We start from the raw sequence: 18,898 nt of genomic DNA, 5'->3' as shown, positions 1-18,898 counted from the left end.
TGACCCTTACACCTTCAGGTAGCAAGCACACAGGTATGCAGGCTGGTGGGGCTCCACCAGGGCTTTGGGGTGCTGCTGCAGTGCTCCAGGGTGACAAGTGCACCGGTCTGTCTGATGGTTGGGGTCCTTCATGCTGGCAGGGCCTCACCAGGTATCAGGCATGCACGTAAACTTAAGTGTTACACTTAAACCTCACACCATGGCCAGGGTTCAACCCTCGGCCAACTCGTAAACTGGCTTAAACCTGACCAAGGTGTTTGAATGAAAAGGTGGCAGCAAGCTGCGAGGGAAGGGGATGATTCTCTGGGTCCTGAAGTCCTCCCTGCTCGGCAGCTCCCCCCATCCTCAGGGACAGGGGAACCCCTGTGTGAGGGGATGGGGGATTCATCCTTTGTGGTTGTACCCAAAGTGTTACAATTGGTGATCAAACTGTATCACTCACTTCAGGAAAATATTCAGAAATGGCCCAACTATTGAACGAGCAAATTGTATCTGTCATAGAGCAGACAAAGGCACAAGAAAATAGGCCAAGGCCAAACCCTCTATACTCTGCTCCCCGGAAGTTGGAAGAATAGTTACATAGGAAATAAACAATTGCCAAAGGCTTTCTTCACTTAAAAAGAAGAGTCAACTCATAGAGGGAAAGAGATCAAAACTCCTGGCTGTGTTGAAAGCCGTAAGTCTGGGAGGGTAAAGGTATTAGTCTTAACTCTCTTACCCTAAGAAAGAAAATAGCATCCATCACCCATGGGTGGGTGAAGGCAGAAAGAAAATGAAATGATAAAAAGTTGCTTACAGGAACGGTGAACAGGCAGAAGAGTTAAATGTTTGAGGGGTGGAAGTCAAAGCTGCTGGAGAGGTGATGGTAGCTGATGTACACTGTCCTGCTGCAGAGGCTAACCACAAGAATGGGAGAAACAGAGAGGAGCTCTAGAAGCACATTACAGAACAAGAAAAGGCTATAATGTGAAGAGCCAGCATCTTTAATTACTAACATTGTTGTAAGATACCATAAAGGGCTGGAAAATGTCCCAGGATGTAGTGAAAATCTCAAATTATAAAGCAAAACCAATGTAAAGAAATAGTTGAAACTTAAGTGATGGATGTAACTTTGAGTAATCTTGAGATAAAAGGTTTCAGCAGTTACAGTTAACAGCCTAATGGCCCTGGTAGATGCGTTTGTCCTGTTTCACAGAGGGAAAGAAGAACAGCAACTGGAAAAGATGCAGCCAGACATAGTGACAGAATGGTTGGTTTCAGTTTTTTAAACAGGTGCTTAAGCAACAGAATGAATGTAGGAGCCAGAAGAGAAGTAACGTTAAAGGAAGATAGCATAGGGCAGTATTAGAGCATATTATTGCCTGTCTGATAACCAAGCTTAACTGCTGTATTCTAGTGTTGCTTAAAGTTAACCCTATATAATGCACGATACCATGAAAGATGCTAACACCTTTCCTTTAAAGGAAAGACAAGAAGATGGTAAAAATCTATGCAGAAATACAACAATGTTGACTTAAGTTGCAGTGTAAAGGCTGCCTGGTTATTATAAAGAAGAGACACAGAGATATGCAGGAATGAAAAAGGAAGTGACTTGGAATACTGGAAGCTCTTATGAAGTTAAATACTCCGGCAATCCATGTAACAAGTTGAGGTGAGGCGGTGCAGGCCAGTGCTGCACATACCACTTGGCCGCAGGATAAACTTAGCTGGCTAAACCTAAGTGGGGAGCCTGCAGGTTGCTTCCGCTTGGCGATGATGCCACCACCATGTCCTTGTCTTTATCTTAGAGTGAAGCAGCATATTCTTATGTGAACATCCTTTTGATTGACAGCAGAAATGACAAATAGAGTTGTTTACTTCCAAGAAAATCCTATAAAACCTCTGAAGACCATGACACTGGTGAACTTCAGCACAGACACTGTGCAGCATGGCATGGGCTGATGCTGTACTTCTTGGTGTTCTCAGCATCTGAAGGGCTGTAAGATTATCTAATGTTATCCTATTTTGCCTTCTAATGTTATCCCCAACGAATGGTGTTTTAATCAATACTTTACAGAGTCTGGGTGCCTTTCTTACTGGGATCCATAATGAACACTTGCACAGGTGCATTACACCTCCATAAAACACAGCAGCATTTGTGTCTCTCATCACTACAACTGGGGGGGTGGGCGTCAGTCTTCCTGCAGTGGTATTTCTTCCCTGCGTTCACATCCACATGGGCTTGCTCAATTATGCCTGGTGAAAGCAGCCCTGAGGTCACTTGTCCCACCTGTAATGTGAGACCAAAACCAAATTATCATATAGAGAGTAAAGAAACTGTCCTTGCTGCTATCCTCTTCTCTCCCTCAGCTGAGCAAGGCCCTCTGCTTGCCAGCTGGGCTTACACAAATGTGGGGCAGTTTGCACGTCCTCCCACTTTGAGGAGCGGTGGTGGCGGCTCCGATTTCACCACTCTTCCAAAACCTGTGTGTGACCTGACACCTCCTTCCTGTCCCTGCCTGCACCCTCCTCCTAAATGCTGCTTCCCCCTGCTAAGTAACACGGGGTGTTTCTAGGGTTGTGCCTAATCCTGCACACACACACTCCTCCACCCAGGTCATCCCAGCCATTCCTAAAGGCGTCTCTCCAAAATCCAGGGTTGTGTGTGAGTGAGAACAGGGGATACTCTTAGATGAGGGAGCGAGCCTCTGCAACTGCTCTTTGTACCAGTGGCCAGAGTCATTCCTCAGCCACCCTAATGCTAATATTTACACTCCTTCTATGGAGATAAACATTACAGATGTATCTGCTGCACAGAGGCACAGCACAAAACATGCTCCCTGCTGGCAGAAAGCATTCTCGTGACATGTGGCAGTTGCCGAGACTACCCCCACCCTGTCCTGCTTTCTGCTGGTTTCTCACTGTGCCAATTTTCTGCTTGCTGTAGGAATCATTAGAGCTTTCCCAGCTCCGGTAGCCCAGTTCTTGACTTAATAGCTGATGTCATGACATCCAGGCTATTCCTGCCTCCCTGTTCCTGGAAGCTCTTGTTTTCCTGTCTGGTTTTGGGTGTGTTAGCTCCTTGCTCATCAGAGCTTCTGTTTCCTTTTGGATGTACTTTTGTACGTTACACTGGGGTGGGAATAAAAGGGGGAGCCCAAACTTCATGCTGCTTCATCCTCCTGGGAATTGTAACGCAGTGGGAAGCATGCACTGCCAATGGCATTGCTGACCTAACTGGGAGGAAAATTGAAATTCCACATGGGCTGTTGCAGGCACCCCTTCTGCTCCTTGGCATGGGCGAGGGAGAAGGGGGAGACTTAAACTGTGTGTTCTGGTGCCAAAGTAGTAGGGCTGAGCTTGCTGATAACTGCAGGGAGAAAAGACAACTGGACTCTAGGGGGAAAAAGCAGGGGGTGCTGCAGCTAAAAAGAGAAGGACTGGGAATGGCTAAGGAGCTCTCAATGTCTTGCTGCGTGTGAGGCTACTAGAGTACAGCCTCCAAGAAGAGTCAGCAGCAGGAACCGGAGCCAGCATGGTGGGGAGGCTGTGATGGTGCCAAGAGCTGCAGGGGAATGGAGTGGCACTGAGGGAAAAGGTGTGAGCTGCTCTGGTTGGGGTGAGCTGGCAGAGACCTCTCCATGCCAGCCCGAGTTCTCCCTGTGCCCTGGGACAAGCTTGTCCTCTCACTCCTCATGCCAACTTCCCTGTTATGAAATGGCATGCTAATTTTAGTCCTATGGGGATCCAGAGACATTTTGCTTGGCTTCCACCAATTAAGTAGGAAAATGAGGATGCCCTGAAGGGAGGGAGAGGTGCCAAGAGAGGAGGGATAAGAGGAGCCTCAGTCCCACTGTCCCTGACACACCACGACCTCTGGAGTCCTGTTTCTTCATTCTGGTTCAATATTAACCCAGCGGGGCTGTGACTCCACTTATTCTGCTCCCTTTACATTTCCCCTGCAGCCAGGGCTGTACAGCATGGCGCACAACAAAAACAGCGTACTGAGGGGCCTACTCTTTTCCAGCCTTCTGCAACTCACGCTGAGCCATGCCAGAGGTAAGACTCAATGGCACAGGGAGAAGGGCAGTACCAGTGGGTGACAGAAGGAAGAAAGATGGGGTTATTTCTTTCCAGGGGTAAAGCCGGTGGCAGGTTTTCTCGGTAAGGCAGGAGGAGCTGCTAAAAGCTTGAAGCTAGGAGTGAAAGGGTGCCAAGAGTGGAGTGAGCACAGGGCTTTCCTGCACAGGAGGATGCAGCAGCATCCAGCAGCTGGCAGGGATGGCTGGTGACAACAAATCAGTGGATTTTGTGGGTCAGGATTTTGTGGGTCACCTGGGAGATGGTGGGGAAGGGGAATGTGGCTCAGCCCAGAACCTTGTGTAGCACAACTGTGGGCCTTTTTGGGCTAGAGTTCCTCAGGTGACCTGGGTGGCTGCAATTCTCCATTGCCTCCCCAGCTGTCCCTTATCTAAACTTTAGGTCATACGCAGTATGCAGCCTGCCTGCTCATTGCTCCTTTTCTCTTATCAGAGCCTCTACTTCATCCATCTTTTCTTAATATGAGGCTAGGTCCTCTCTGGCCCACTGCTTTGTGGGGGAAGACCTGTCTACAGGTCTCAAATCAGGGTATTTGAACATGAAGATGGAACCAAGCTGTGCCTATCACAGTGGTCTGAGGTTGGCAAGACAGAAATACTGTGGCTGGCAGGGAGCAGTAGCAGGCTCCAAGCAAACAAGCCTCTACCTAACTGCAAATGAGCAGAGCAGCTTTGCCAAGGATAGCAGAGGATTTGTGTCACTGCTGTTGCCTAAGTGATGCCAGCTCTGACAGATGAGTTATAGAGAGCCTGCTCTGATCATCAGGTGGGGACCTGACAGGGCTTCTCCTCTCTGCACTGGAGGAGGCTGGGCTGTGGGATCATCACGTCAGCCGTGTGGGATTTTTTGGAAACTGCAAGGGGAGACAAAGGGCCCCTCCTGTTGTGAGCACCCCTTTGACTGGCAGTGTTCTGACTCGGTAGTTTTCCTGGAAAAGGAGCAGGCACTGTCACTGCTCAAACGCCCACGACGTGCCAACAAGGGATTTCTGGAAGAGATGCTTGAGGGAAACCTGGAGCGAGAGTGCCTGGAGGAGACGTGCAGTTATGAGGAGGCTTTTGAAGCCCTTGAATCCACCGTTCAGATGGTACGTACAGGGGACATGGGTGGTCCCAAGAAACCTGTAGTGAGAGACCAGCAGGTTGCGCACACAGTGAGGGGCTGGGGTTGTAAGACTCAGTTCTGTGGTACAAAGATGAGACTGATGTGGATGTGCCCCAAGGAGAGCCCCAGCTTCCTTAGGGACTTCCCCTCCTGGAGCCATTCCAGGGAATGCAGCTCAAAGCTCAGGTTCTTCTTCCCTCCCTCTCTACTTTAAGCATGAAGCGAAAAGGAGAGAGTCTTCCCTCAACCACCAGTCCTGAATCGCATCTTCCACTAGTTCAGCGTGGTGCCACACACATTCAAACTGTCACAGCCCCAGACACTCACAGAAGAGCTGGCTTAGCAACCAAACAGTGCAGGTGCCTCAGCTCCTTTCAGCTGAAGCTTTGACACAGCCCATCCCTTTTTCTGGCTTCCAGACTCACTCACTCTGCTAAATTTGTTCTGCATCCTTTTGGGATTTGCTCCTAGCCCCGAGGCCAGTATCCATGCTGAATTCCACTCCCAAGAATACAACAGTAAACAGATGAACAGTTAGGAGTCTAAGCCAGCAAGACACCACCTCTGGAGTATTTCTAAAGCCATCACCCTCAGGCTGCACAGCAGAGATGTAGGTCCAAATCACTGAGCAATACCTACGTGTGATCTGTGGCCTTAGAAGTTCTAGGTTCAGCTCCTTGGACTTCTGCACTGTAGCACAGGCTCTGCTTCCTCTGCAGGTTGATGAAGGTTGTAAGCATCTTTGGTCCTTTTAGAAACAACAGTACTCTCTTGATTCCTGAGTCTGATAAGTGGGAATGTGGTTTTATATCAGATTTTTTGCTTGCTTTGACTCTGTAATAATTGATATCAACAGAGCTAGGTTAGTCTGTTCCCTTTGTTGTGATGGGGCATTCTCCTACTGGTTTGAATTGCAGCAGCTAAGCAAGGTCTGATGTTCTGTGTCTCTACTCTTAAATAGATATTTTTTAATTTTTTTTATTATTTTTTTTATTTTTTTTTTTTTACAGGAGGCATTTTGGTCAAAATACCAAGGTAAGTTGCTTCAAGTCCTGCAGGTGCCCTGCTGTCCCTTAGGATGCACTGTCCCATCCTGGAGAGATGGCTCCCTACCCTCTTACAAGAGCTCACTTTCCAGGACAAAGCACGTGTGTTTTGTCCCTAGATGATAAACTGATTCAAACTATGTTTATTTGGATTCCTTTCATATAATGTGTTTCTTTCTTCTTATTTTGCTAGTATGTCAGGGTCTGAGAAATTCCAGGACAGTTCTGGATGCTTGTCTACAAGGTAAGAAACGCATGTTGACCTCAGTCTCCCAGATACAGTGAGTGCCAGGAACTTGCTTCCTGCAGAGTTTGTAAGGAAAAAAAAAAATCTAAAGTTGGTGAAGCTGTCTGATTAGAAAGAAAAATAGCAGGAAGGGAGTTTGAAATTCCTTTCTTCCTCTTTATTTCCCCACTAACCATTTCACAAACAGCCTAACTCCCCCACTGAAACAGCATGGGGTAGATACCCTTCTTGTGACACAGTCAGGCATCCCGAAGCCCAGCCTCTCAGAAGGGCTCTGACCTGCGCCTACAGCCAAAGCAAAGCACAGAGCCTCAGGGTGAGCTCCCTCTGATGAGGCAGAGAGAGCTTCAGCTGCGTGCTCTTCCCACCCCATGAAGAGAATGCCTGTGCTTGTGCAGGCTCACACATGCAGCAGAAGTTTATTAAAGGGATTTGTGGGATGGCACCTCTGGCCTTGAAAAATGCAATGTCCATTTCCCTTGGCCCTGGCTTACACCATGTTGGGATTTTGACAGGTAACTGCTCTCTTGGTCTGGGCCAGAACTATCAGGGGACAATTAGCTACACCAAATCAGGGATTGAATGTCAAGTGTGGACAAGCAAATATCCACATATACCTAAGTAAGTTCATCTCCTGCACACCCCTAAAGGGTTCTCCAAGGTGTCCTTCCTTCCTAGCCTAACTAGCTTTTTCTCGTAGATTTAATGCCACCATTTATACAAACCTCATTGAGAACTACTGCAGGAACCCAGACAACAACTCAGAAGGCCCATGGTGCTACACCCGAGACCCAACGGTGGAACGGGAGGAGTGTCCCATCCCAGTGTGTGGTATGCCTCAGCACTACACCCCAGCAAGCCCTTCACTGGCAAGGAAACTGCACCGAGACTGATACTAAATGTGTCAAGGAAGGGGAGAGAGTTAGGAGGGAGGGATCTTACATGTACAGAGGTCAGCTGAAGTAGAGGAGCTGTGTCTTAAAGGGTAAAGGAGCTGAGGAGGAAAAGTCAGTGAGTCGCCCATACATCTACCTCAGCTAAATTCCTCTAATGTGTTGTTTTCTCAAGACTACGCTGATCTAGATCAAAACTAATTCCAGTGTCAGCAGTCCCCTGGAATCTACTACAGTTTTGCCAGTCAGGAGCACCCCAAAATCCTGGCTCAGCTGCCTCTGATTTGTGACAGCAGTGAGTCATACTGGGTTTTTTTTGCCTGAATTACCACCTTTAGGACAAAACCACTACAGCTTGTGCTTGACTGCCTGCCTTAACATTCACTCATACAGGAAGGTGCAGTTTAATACCCACAATCTCAAGAACAGAGAATACGCCCTTCTCTCATCATTGCACTTGACAGGATGGAGAACCATCCCCCTACACTTATACCTTCTGCACAATAGAGAGCTGTCTCCCCTGGGGCTTGGCCTCCATCTCAGAAGAACTGGTAGAAAGCAGAGAACCTTCTCACAGCAGAAGTTTCTCTTCCAAAAGCAGAGACTAGAGGCAATGACTCTTACAAGTGAAAGTCAGAGAGGTCAGCAACCATTTTGACCAAGGGATGTTCTGAAGTTTTAAAAATCATCACCATTGCCCTGGTCTGCAATACGGCAAAATGTAAAGAGATACTGCTCTACTTTGGGGCGATCAGGCATCTGTACTATCTCTGTTCGCTAGTTTGTTTCTGACCTACAGTAGCTTACTGTTATACTTACACGTGCATGGATATGGCAGGGCTAGAAAAGTCTTGTTTTTGTGCACAGTTCCTTTGCAATCATGTTGACATGAGTCAATCTCACACAGAAGCAGCCTCACTGATTAAGGTGAATGCTACTTGCTCAGTGGCTGTTGTGTCCCAGTGTGAGTAGTCAAACAGAGGGTCTCTCTTCACATGGGGATTCCCCCAGTGCACAAGGAGAAGGCACCTTGAGGCCAAGCAACTGCCGCAGAACAGATTATCTGGTGCCCACTCACTCAGGAAACACTGCTTAAAGCTTGTGGCCATTAGGATACTTGCAAGAAAAACTGTGGAAAGCATGGCAGGAAGATTTTTCTCTTATCATTAGATATAGAAACATTGGCAAAAGTTAAATTTGCTATTTTAGTAGCATATCATGGTAAAAGGTTCCCCCAAATATGGTCTAGTTATGCATTTGAGAAAAAGGCATTGGAGGCTCTAACGCAGCAGCATTATGATGCCTGAGGCACCTACCCATCCCTTGAGCTGATTCTCAAAGATACCCCAGAAAAGAACACAAACAATATTGTCCCTCACATCTTAGTGGCAGAGAAGTGTGATGAGCAGTGCCAGCCTCACCTTACCTCCTGTTGAAAGGACCACCTCTGACACTGCAATATTGTAGAGGGCCACCACATGCATGGTAGCATGGTGGGAACCCCCAAACATAATGGGATACTCCATGGAACTCTGGGCTTTAGTAAAGGGGCTAACAGTATTTCTGAGTGCAAAGCTGAGGCTTAAATCACAGCTCTCCGTCTTTCCAGGTCAAGAAAGGACGACAGTTGAATTTACTCCACGGGTCACGCTACCAGCCCCGGTGGAGCCCTGTGAACAAGAGAAAGGCATGCTTTATACCGGGACCCTCTCGGTCACTGTGTCTGGAGCTAAGTGCCTGCCCTGGAACTCTGAGAAAGCCAAAGAGATGCTCCATGGAAAACACATTGACCCAGAGGTGAAGCTGCTGGAGAATTACTGTCGGAATCCCGATGGAGACGATGAGGGTGTCTGGTGTGTCACAGATGAACCACCCAACTTTGAATATTGTGATCTGCACTACTGCGGTGAGAAGCCTACATTGGTTTGGGGAGGCACACTTGTGAGGTAGTGGCAAACAAAAGCAGTATGTGCAACTAGGGTGAAGTGGTTGGCCTGGGAGGCATAGACAAGGAAGCATGTGCACCATGTATGTGGAAGTCCCGTTTGTCCAAATATCATATATACTAACCTGCCATACATGTATAGAGCTGTTACATCTCTCAGGTGTTCTCTTCCCCCTGAAAACTCACAATGGTGGAAAAAGAGCATTAAAAAGAGCAGTGGTTTTAAAACATCATTCCTTCATCAGACCCACTGGGTGCAGAAAGGAACACCTACATTGCTGATAATTATGGAAACTGCAGTTAGGCCTTTTACCATGTTTGTCTTTCTGTCTCTCTCAGACAGCTTGCTAGAGGATGGGAACGAACAGTTGGAGGGAATATCAGGACGTACTACCCATCCTCAGGAGTTCAAAACCTTCTTTGATATCAAAACTTTTGGTTCAGGCGAAGCAGGTGAGCAAAAACTCTAGATACAGCATCACAGTTTGTAGAAAGGCTGCAGCTTCTTTCCACAGGGCACGCACTGTTCCTCAGAAACACCAGCTTGCCAAAGGCTGTCAAAAGCAGGGGGAAATATTTAAATTCCTTGAAGGACACTCAGAAGTCAATCTCCAGTTATGGTCATGGAGCTAGTAAGCACTTCCTTCCTAGGCTCTTCCAGCTTATGTTGTCTGCAGTCAGCATGCTTTCTCTGTTGTGAATCAGATAGAGTAACAAAGCCAGATTGCCTCTTTTTTCAGACTGCGGCACTCGTCCTTTATTTGAGAAGAAAGAAGTAAAGGATAAAAGTGAGAAGGAGCTGCTGGAGTCCTACATAGGAGGCAGAGTTGTGTGTGGGGACGATGCAGAAGTTGGCAGTTCCCCCTGGTAAGCATTATCTTTGCATAGTCCTTCATGGGGAATTTTGTCTCTCTTCAGTTCAAGCAGGGGGAAGTAAAGGTGCTCTCCCATCTCAGGCAGCATGTGGGCATTATGGCTTCTAATCAAAGCTCCTCCAAGTGGTTGTCAGGGTAGTACTAAAATAGCTGGAAAGAAACTCTCCTCTTGAGCCAAGTACGCAACCATCTGGGAAAGCAAGAGTGCTGGTGTGTTTCATCTTTGTCTCTTCCTCTTTCCAGCTTTGCTGGAGCAGAGAGGATGAGAAACCTCTCCAGGTGAAGGAAATAGGGTAAATGGCCTACTACATAGAATATACATGCCCAGGGAAGACTGCTAGAGAGCCACCAAGGCAGTTGTTTTTGTCAGTATAGCGCAACGCTCTTCCCCGCTCACTGCAAATTCTGCTCTTTCTGCATGACACCAAGCCGCATTTAGCCAGCCACGCCTTCGGTCCTGCTAAGCCTTCCTCCCTCCTTGTCTCTCAGGCAGGTGATGCTCTACAAAAAGAGTCCTCAAGAACTGCTGTGTGGTGCCAGCCTCATCAGTGACAGCTGGGTCTTGACTGCTGCTCATTGTCTTTATTATCCACCCTGGGACAAGAACTTAACCACAAATGACATCTTGGTGCGGATTGGCAAGCACATAAGGGCAAAGTAAGAGCCTGGATGAAGTGAGACTGAAATAGCCTTTCTCCTGGAGTAATGAGATACGATGAGGCTGGGCTATCGTTCAGTATCCAAGGAAACATACATAGCCAATGCCACATGCCTCTCAATAATGGGATCTAATGGAGCTGTCATTTGCAGCTCTTGCTGGTCCTAAAGGTTAAAGTGAAAGGGAGAGCAGAAGCATGGAAAGTTTAAAGGGGCGCTCCAGAGTGAAGACAGTATTGTCTCAGAGAGTACAAAGCACCTGAGAGTATCATGAACCCCAAAAGACTCTCAGCTGCTATTGTACAGCAAGTTCTTTCCTTCATGACTATTTCAGATATGAAAAGAATCAAGAGAAGATTGCTCTGTTGGATAAAATCATCATCCATCCCAGGTACAACTGGAAAGAGAACATGGACCGAGACATTGCACTCATGCACTTGAAGAGACCCATCATCTTCAGTGAATACATCCATCCTGTCTGCCTGCCTACCAAAGAGGTTGTGCAGAGGTGAGGGGACTGTCCCACAGTCCTAAAAATACAGGCTACAAAACCCTTCTTTGGGCCTTCAAAAAAGACAGAAAAAGATGCCTTATTTAGACTATCAGCAAGAGAGCCAGGCAGGAGAAAGCTGTTACAATACGTTCGATTATACTCATGCTTCCTTCCACAGGCTGATGCTGTCAGGTTACAAAGGGCGGGTAACTGGTTGGGGAAACTTGAGAGAAACATGGGCCACTAGCCTAAGCAACCTCCCCACAGTTCTGCAACAGCTCAATGTGCCAATTGTAGACCAAGAAACCTGCAAGGCATCCACCAAAGTTAAAGTCACTGACAACATGTTCTGTGCAGGTAAGTAGCACTGGAGACACAAGGCCAACTTGCCACAGAAGACAAGGGCTCTGTGCTCCCGGTGGGGCTCACGCAGCAAGGTTACTTTCTGATAAATTTGCAAATGCCCTCCATAAAGAATAACTTTCCTATGATAAGAACTTTTTCAGCTCTCAGAAAACACAAAGGCTGGAGAACTTAAAGCTATGAATAAGGTTTGTAACATCACGCTATGTCAGGCTAACTAGCCTAATGGCACCACTCCGCCAGATACCAGCAACAGCCATGTAAGAACTGAGCACATGTAAAATTATCTTTTCACCGGTACGTGGAACAGTTCAGTGACTTCCTAAAATTATCTTTTCATCAGTATACAGAACAGTTCAGTGACTTCCTAAATTAAAGGCTGCACACCAGTTATCCTACTCAGTAGCCAAACAACCCCTTCTTCTCTACTGGCTTGTCTCAACCTTTTGGAGCCTATTCATACTTACGCCCACAACTTCTGTGGCAACAGGCTCCACAGATTAGTTAGGCATGTGTGAAAAATGTAATTCCTCATGTTCTGTTAAATTTCCTAATAAATTTGAAGAGGTACACATCTATACTCGTAACTTAAGAAAAAAATTTTCTTCTCCATGTCATATGCTATTTTATGGACCCTTTACAGCTCTGTCATTTCTCTTCCAAGCTGAGGAGCACTTATTTAATCTTTCCTAATATAGAAGGCATTCTGTACTTCTGATAATCCTTGTTGTACCTTCCTAAATCTCTTCTGGCACTATACTCTTTTTGAGAGAGAATACAAGCGAACACAGAATTCAAGATACAAAGACTATGGACTTATGTACCCATTTAATACTTTCTGCTGTATTCTTCATTTGTGCAGACTTCATCAGTTCCTACAAGCAAATCTCTCATGATTTTTGACCGAGTTTGTGCTGCTCACATCTAATAACGTATATGATTGCTTGAGTTAGGATGGAAGCCAATTTCATGAGTATACTGACAATAGTGTTCTTATGGTTTCTTTTTCTAGACAAGTCTTGAAAAATAGCCGAGATGCAGACATACAGCAGAAAAGGGGAGACGGGTAATGGGGAAAATGCAAAGATATTGTCTAGTTCATCAGGAATTAAAGTGAAATCCCTTTCCTCTTCATAGCGAGACTGTAGGAAGACAGACAGTTGGGGGAGAGAAAGAACAGAGCCTGCAGAATGACAGGAAGGTGAAAGTGAGGACAACAATGTGTCTCTCTAGTAAATAGAATGAAAGAACAGGGTACATGGCATATTACACACAGAAGTTTAAGACAAGAGAAAGGCACAGTAGCTTAAGCTACAGCTGTGAACACAGTGACAGCTGACACTAACAGCAATTCTGATGAAAGAACAGGAATGAGGGCACAGAGGATGGCAGAATATGGTGGATTCAGAAGTGTTGCAAAGACAGAAGCAGAGTTAGCTGTTTTACATATAAATTTAGAAAATAGCTTTGTTTAAGTCCAATAGTTGGCAGAAGCTGTAAGCAATCTCATGGCTCTCAGAAAATTTATGCAGCAATACTTCAAGGAAAAGATGGCCAACACCAGCCACTCCTCCTACAGTCAAGCGTTCAATTTCTTCTTGCCTGTAGGTTACAGTCCTGAAGACTCAGAGAGAGGAGATGCCTGTGAAGGGGACAGTGGGGGACCTTTTGTAATGAAGGTATGTTCAACAAGTTCAAGCTCATAAAACACATGGAGCTAGGTTTGTGCTATGCTGAACTTTCATAATAGCCTAAAAAAACAGCAGCAGAGACGGAGACTGCCGAGTGGCTGAAGAAAACCCATCTCATGCCCAAGCGGACCAACTGAGATGAATCCTGCAGTCATTCAGCCCCATTTCTGTACTGAGTTCTCAGCACAGAGATCAGCTGCAGAATGCATGAGTGATGGCCAATTCTCAGTTAGAGGTTTAAGAGTAGACAAAATTACTCCAACAAGCTACATTATCTAGTAGATGCCAGTCTGAATTCCAAAGCAGTATCCATCACTAAACAGGCTGGGGTGCATACAAGGCTTAGATCTGGAAGTCTCTTGCTCCTTGTGTCAATCCTATTTTTCTTTGCTTTAGAACCCAGATGACAACCGTTGGTATCAAGTGGGAATAGTTTCATGGGGAGAAGGCTGTGACCGAGACAACAAATATGGATTTTATACCCATGTATTCCGCCTGAAAAAGTGGATGCGAAAAGCCATCGAAAAACATGGGCGATAGAGGAAACGTTTACCTTGCTTGCTCTCAGTTTTGCACACTTTTGCTACTTCTTAAAGACATAAGCATAGAAGATCCTGAAGTAAAACAGTTATATCCTTACAACTCAAAGGAAAGTGTTCTCCCTTGAAAATAAAAGCTCTCAAACCCATCTTCTTCCTTTTGTTCATGCTGAGTTTAGTTGCGCTTGAATCTAAGCCATCACAGTAGCCAGGAGTACCAACAGAATGGCACTAGTTGTACTGCTAATTATCTGTTGTGCTTCAAACAAATGCTCCTCCCTTCTATCAGCTATAATCATCAACAGATTTTAGACCTCAGATGATGGCCTTAAGTCAGTCATAGTAAGCACGACTGTGCCCTCGGGCACTGTCCATTTCCTCCCTTCAAGTCAACTCATTTTCTGTTCTAGAAATTGAGCCAAGAATGTAATGGAGATTATCACCATACAGTAACTGTAGCATTACACAAAACACCAATACCAACATCAAAAGTAAAGCAACTATAACCTGTTTTGATAAGACATTGTTCTCAGCTACAATAGCAGACAAATACCAACACCGGAGTTTGCAAGGTTAGCATCTTAAGAAGTTACAGATGCCAGCTGTATGCAATTCATCCTACAGAGGAATACAGGCTTGAATACATTAAGTAGCACTTCCATTACTGTATGGCAGTAACTTTCTTCATGGCAGGTGGTGCTGGGTCCTCAAAGTGTATTTTCCACCTGTGTAGCAAGATTCAGAAGGAAGCAATTCATGCACAGTCATTGTCAAAGGGCCTCCAATGGAAGCATCCTGCGCTATACCTGTTTGGTTGTCTTATAAAGCCTGTTCAGGGATCACTCCCAAAAGCAGCTTCAGTTCTTTCATAAAATCCTCTTTAGCAGCAATTTGTGGACCACTGAGGACCCAGCAGTACAGCAGTAAACACATTCTTGGACTAGCGAATTTGTTCAGCCCAATTTTCTCTTAAAATATAATAATGAGATTTGGAAACTGTCCTTGCACCCTATGACACCATATTCCTAAATTCCTCATTCACAGTGCCATCAAGTCACAGAAACAGGCAACAGTGAAATTTTGTTGTGCTTCATACAGAGCATTAAGAAGCAGAGTGACTGTGTTGAAAAAATGACAGTAGATGTAGCTACCTGAAATTAGTTGGATATAAACAGTCATTGATCAATTACTGTCTGGCCACCTCCTTGAAGATGGCTCATTTGGGAACCAACTTGAAGACAGCCCAATTTGATTGCCCAAAGAAAGCATAAAAACAACCTCTCAAAAGACATCCGAAGAACGAAACCTCGAGAGCTCGAGTTCCACAACTGTTTAAAGTCATTGATAACCACAGGCATCGGACACTGAAAATGTTTAGCCCTTCATAATGTTTAAATTTTTAGCCTCACCCTTTCACTGCTATCTAATAATCTGTGAGAAATTGCACATCTAAGAGAGGAACCAGGACCATACAGTTTCTGGAGTAAGTCACTGTTAATGCTGACTTGTTACAAACAATACAGAGGAATCATTTTTAAAATTCAGTTTAATGTTATTTAAATATTGTCTGGGCTAAAGATTAGGCTTTATTAATTTATGTGCACAAGTTTTAAGTTTAGAACTCCCAGGATATTGAGTCCAACCAAACACTACAGAGACACAGGGCAAAAACTCATTCATAGTAAGCAACTATATCTTCTGATTCTCAATTATTCCTGTACTTCACTTCCAATTCAGCTTCAAATTTATAATAGCTGTATGCAGGTTTGCAGGCATTGCTGTTTTAACATCCTGAGCTAATTAACAAATAGTTCTTCAGAGTATCTGCTGGACATGGTAAAGGAACATATGGATTAATTTAAATGTCAGTAAGTTTCAAAAAGCAGCTAGTAATTGAGAGGTAGTGGCAGTAACTAGTGCCAGCCAACACCAACTATTCACAAACAGCCCCAATTTAAGTGCACAAAACCTCAGCACTTACCAATAAGGGCAAACCTCCACTTGTCACACAGCTCTGTTCCACAAAAAAGTGCGTGCCCACTTCAGGTTAGGAGGAGACTGCAACTACTAAATCGAGGTGGTGGAGCAGTGAATGGCATCATGTCAATTAACACAGGATGGAGAACGCTCGCAAGTCACCTGCTATATCACAGTGTACAAACTCACCATAAGCACCAAGCAGTATTATATCAACTGCAACCCCCAGCCTAGGGGTCCTGCGAAAGGAAGATTTCAGCCATTTGCAAAAGCTCTGGCATAGATTTGTTGTACAGGTACTAATTTAAAGCCATATTTTTACTGTAATCAGGCAAGATAGTTTCAGTAATGAACCTAATGCAGAGACTGCTGGTCCACAGAGCAAACAACAAAAGCAGCAGTTATATAGAAGAGATTAAAATCTAGAGCAGAAGTGTGCTATTTTAAGCCTGCCTGTCCAACTCTTCAATAACTCTGTTCTAGCTATGGAACAGATGTGCAATTTATGCTTCACAACCAGCTCTCATGTGGAAGTGCAGTAGTAAGGTGAAAACACATCACCTCCCTAGAGATGAAAGGGCTAGAAAGGCTACACCAGTGTATGTCTTAATCTTCATACTTGGTGCTTCTGAAAAAGGCTAATCAGAAGACACTCTTACAAAAAAAAAAAAAAGCAGTGGCTACAGCTTCCACAGACTAGCACTACCAGGTGTCACAGTTACACAAATAGTAGAGTTTGGTGACATCAGATGTTTAAGAGCAAGAAGAATGTGGTGGTGAGATCCACCTGCATGAGAAAGACTGCTTAACCAAATGAGTTCAGGATAAATGAGTCCACTGACTGCACATCACTGCTAACCTATTCCATATCAACAGCAGCAGGCTCCCTCAAAGAAAGCATTTGTACACAGATGGGACTATGCTTAATCTGGGTAAAGGCATCACAAGGACTAGATAATTTAAAATAAGCACTTCAGCAAACTAAATATTCTCAACTTACTCTCAAGTTACAGAAACACGTTCCAAAACAAAAAAGCAACTATGTGAAAAATGCACTACTGCTCATAAAAGTAAGAGTGCAAAGTCTCAGGATTGCACCCACAGATAGTATATATTCACTCATCTTCCTTATAATATATCCAAACCCCAACGTTCATGTCAAGAATAGCTTAGTTCAGTTTCTAGATGCCCAGTCACTAACATTCAGGAATAGAGAGTGAATTCTCTAACCAGCAGTCACTGCTGTTCCTACAGAGGCTGGTATAGTTAATGCAAACTTTATTTACAAAAGACACTTAAATTAGTCACTTCATGCCATGTGTCCATACAGAATCAACAGTTCAAGGATTACATGGAGAAGAATTCACAAAATTAAAAGTGAAATCACTAAAGATCTTCTAAGAGTTAAGAACTAGGAAAAGATCTTAAAGACAATTTTACAAATAAAAAAACAAGTTATGAGAAACTAGTCTGAGCAAGAGGATGGTTGTTTACAGGTCTGTACACTAAAACTAATACACAGACAGCCTTCTATTGTCAAAGAGATGCTCACTGAGAAGCAGAGTATGTACAAATACTTGTGCCACAATGACTCAACCCCCCAAAATCCACTGTATTATACATAAACCAGTTTGTATACATTAGGCCTAAATGAGGCCATTTAACTATGAAGACTTCTAGTTTAGTAAACTAAAGCTGAAGACAGCCCAAGCAACAGTGATGCTCTCTCTCGCATCTCTATTTGCGACTGCTTTTTATTCTCTCCAATCTTTTTTTCAAGTCATCAATATTAGCTGCTGCAGAAGAGGGTGAAGCCAGGGTAGTTCCAATGCCAGAGGAATGAGTCTGATTGGAGTCCAGATCCAGATGTTGGTACTGCTCCCGTGACTCACGGAGCTGGGAGAGCTTACTGTGAAGCATATCTGTAGAGGATGCAACTGTAGGGACTGCTGGTTTAGAGAGCAGAGATGTCAGAGGTGGTCTGTCTTCCTGCTACAGGGGAGGAGAGTGAAGCGTTAAGACAGATAGTGGCAAAAGCCATATAAGAAGTACAAACCATAATCAATGGCTTTTCATCTTCACAGGAGACACTCAAAACAGAGGAAAGAAGGAGCAATACAACAGGTGATCTGCAGCAATAAAGTCAGTTGCCATCAAAGTCAGAACCATGCAAAGCTAACTACAATACTCAATTCCTATCATTTAAGTAGTTCATTTAGCTTGATATCAGTAGGGACACAAAGGAGCTACAGTCTTTAAAGATCAAAAAGTCACATCAGACCAGTGTTTTACTGAGATGGCCTGCTGCAGTCTTGAACAGCCTGAATTCTAACACCACAAGAGGAAAGTTCATGCCCATGCGCAGCATCAACAGCCAATGAGTTTTCTGTAGGAATGAGAAGAGGAACCTTGGATTGATTGGCAAGATACACCCTGCCAAAGACTTACAATGTCAATTTACTGTTCTTTTACCAACTGATACTTCCATCTGCGTTAATTACCTTGTTATATCATCTAGGAAACCTTTCGCCTCCTCAGAGCTGTAAGGTGATATGCAAGTGTGTGTTAAAGGTTAAAACAGTGATGTGCCTGTATGACTATTCCTAGACTGAACATCACTTCTCATGTGGCTGAGTGCAAACTTCAGCCATCAGCACTAGATTCCTAACTCATAGATCACCAAACTGTTAGAAATTTTGGCCCACAGGTTTCCAATACTAAGCTCATTCAGTATTTCTGTGCCTCAGTATCCATACACCCAAAATATATAAAACTTCATTCAAAGTCTTCATTCAGCTCTTATGGTTGTTTCAGAGCAGAAAGATCTAGAATTTCCACATCATTCAACTCTCAGAGATCAATATATCTTAAGCTTTAGAAAACAGGAGTTAAGTTATTTGAACCTTTCTGAGACTCAACTACACGGCAAGGGAAGATACCAAACTACAGAGCTGCAGAAACAACCTGCATGTACACCAGTGCTGCAAA

The 18,898-nt window shown here is 44.7% G+C and overlaps 2 protein-coding genes across 3 annotated transcripts in view; one reads left to right on the top strand and one right to left on the bottom strand.

The window, feature by feature from the left end:
• Positions 1–3,931: 3,931 nt before the first annotated feature.
• On the top strand, positions 3,932–14,082 carry F2 (coagulation factor II, thrombin). The gene is made up of 14 exons (XM_076344532.1): positions 3,932–4,038; positions 5,004–5,167; positions 6,195–6,219; positions 6,424–6,474; positions 6,993–7,098; positions 7,178–7,308; positions 8,980–9,276; positions 9,655–9,768; positions 10,056–10,182; positions 10,680–10,847; positions 11,182–11,355; positions 11,519–11,697; positions 13,312–13,382; positions 13,791–14,082. The coding sequence occupies exons 1-14, from the start codon at positions 3,960–3,962 to the stop codon at positions 13,932–13,934; spliced, it is 1,830 nt and encodes a 609-aa protein (XP_076200647.1). The 5' UTR covers positions 3,932–3,959; the 3' UTR covers positions 13,935–14,082.
• Positions 14,083–15,461: 1,379 nt separating this feature from the next.
• CKAP5 (cytoskeleton associated protein 5) overlaps positions 15,462–18,898 on the bottom strand; it is a 55,616-nt gene continuing 52,179 nt past the window's right edge. For both annotated transcript variants that reach the window (XM_076344529.1, XM_076344531.1), the window contains one exon: positions 15,462–17,902. In XM_076344529.1, the coding sequence (XP_076200644.1) occupies positions 17,648–17,902 (255 nt within the window). In that variant the 3' untranslated portion in view covers positions 15,462–17,647. The remainder of the gene's footprint in view (positions 17,903–18,898) is intronic.

The sequence above is a fragment of the Aptenodytes patagonicus genome, chromosome 7 (assembly GCF_965638725.1).
Source record: "Aptenodytes patagonicus chromosome 7, bAptPat1.pri.cur, whole genome shotgun sequence".
Taxonomy (NCBI): Eukaryota; Metazoa; Chordata; class Aves; order Sphenisciformes; family Spheniscidae; genus Aptenodytes; species Aptenodytes patagonicus.
The sequence above is the reverse complement of the archived record's forward strand: the minus strand, read 5'-3'. Positions and strand labels throughout refer to the sequence as shown.

Bases quoted from the DNA above. Each gene is read 5' to 3' on its own strand.
- F2 (XM_076344532.1), top strand. From the start codon at position 3,960: ATGGCGCACAACAAAAACAGCGTACTGAGGGGCCTACTCTTTTCCAGC. The intron at 6,220-6,423 runs GTAAGTTGCTTC...TTATTTTGCTAG, and splicing joins ATTTTGGTCAAAATACCAAG to TATGTCAGGGTCTGAGAAAT. The intron at 11,698-13,311 runs GTAAGTAGCACT...TCTTGCCTGTAG, and splicing joins TGACAACATGTTCTGTGCAG to GTTACAGTCCTGAAGACTCA.